General features: G+C 38.1%; 1 protein-coding gene across 1 annotated transcript; it reads right to left on the bottom strand.

Moving 5' to 3' along the window:
- Positions 1–8: 8 nt before the first annotated feature.
- On the bottom strand, positions 9–917 carry LOC107735673 (cholecystokinin receptor type A-like; the record flags this gene model as incomplete). Its single annotated transcript, XM_016547282.1, has 2 exons — positions 876–917; positions 9–318 (listed from the first exon to the last, which is right to left on the bottom strand). Coding segments are annotated over exons 1-2 (335 nt in total), but the record flags the coding sequence as incomplete, so codon positions are not given.
- Positions 918–923: the final 6 nt, after the last annotated feature.

Here is a 923-nt window from a genome sequence, read left to right as displayed (position 1 = left end):
TGTAGGACAGCAAGTGGATGAAGGATATCGGCGCTCCTGAGAGGACACGATCGGCTGAACGTCTGTTAAAGGCTCTCCAGGCATTAACAACGAAGATCGGCGTCCAGCAGAGGAAAAACAGCCCCACGATCACCAGCAGCATGCGAATGACCCGTTTCTTGGCCTTGAGGTTTGCTGTAGTGCTGTTGCTGCAAACCCTTCTCAGTTTGGATTTTGGATTGACGAAGCCGGGCGTCACGGGATCGGGGCGCTTTCTCTTGAAGGGTTGGAGGTAGCAGCCATTACCATTTTTCAGATTGGAAGTGCAGTATTCTTTCTCTAGTGAGCAAAGTGAGAATGAAACCGTAATTATGTGTAATACTAAAGCAGTTTTCAATTATCTCTGATATTAGCATACGAAACAAAAGAATTATACTGTAATCTGTAAACACATTCTACATCTAAATGATAAAATGATGATTAAATTGGTTTTTATATGTATTTATACATGGTATAACAATTAAATGTGTTTGTTATATAAAGAAAACAATGATAAAGTTGAGTGATTCACTTTACACCATTCGCTACAGAATTGCTTTCTGCTCATTGATCTCTATATATAGATTATATGATATTATCTATATTATAGATAAGTGTATCAATTTCAACGTCACAACTCGGTAACTTGTGTATCATTGAATTTCGAGTTTCCCACTAAATATGACTCTGCTTGTTCTTTCATGTGCTTGGAAACTTGTAATTGCGATATTTCCAACTCCACTTGAAGGGCACATTAGTCTTCTGGGTTGTCCTACAAATTGACATCATGACTAAACAGCTTTATTTAAAAGGCTTTTATACAATGAACCCACATCTGAATGATATTTTCCCCATACCTCTGTTTGACTTCCTGTTAGCCATTTCAAATTTGATTCCCCTGTAGA

Source organism: Sinocyclocheilus rhinocerous, unplaced genomic scaffold (genome assembly GCF_001515625.1).
Source record: "Sinocyclocheilus rhinocerous isolate Xijiao unplaced genomic scaffold, SAMN03320098_v1.1 C36229575, whole genome shotgun sequence".
Taxonomy (NCBI): domain Eukaryota; kingdom Metazoa; phylum Chordata; class Actinopteri; order Cypriniformes; family Cyprinidae; genus Sinocyclocheilus; species Sinocyclocheilus rhinocerous.
Note: the sequence above shows the minus strand (reverse complement) of the source record. Positions and strands in the feature narration are given on the sequence as shown.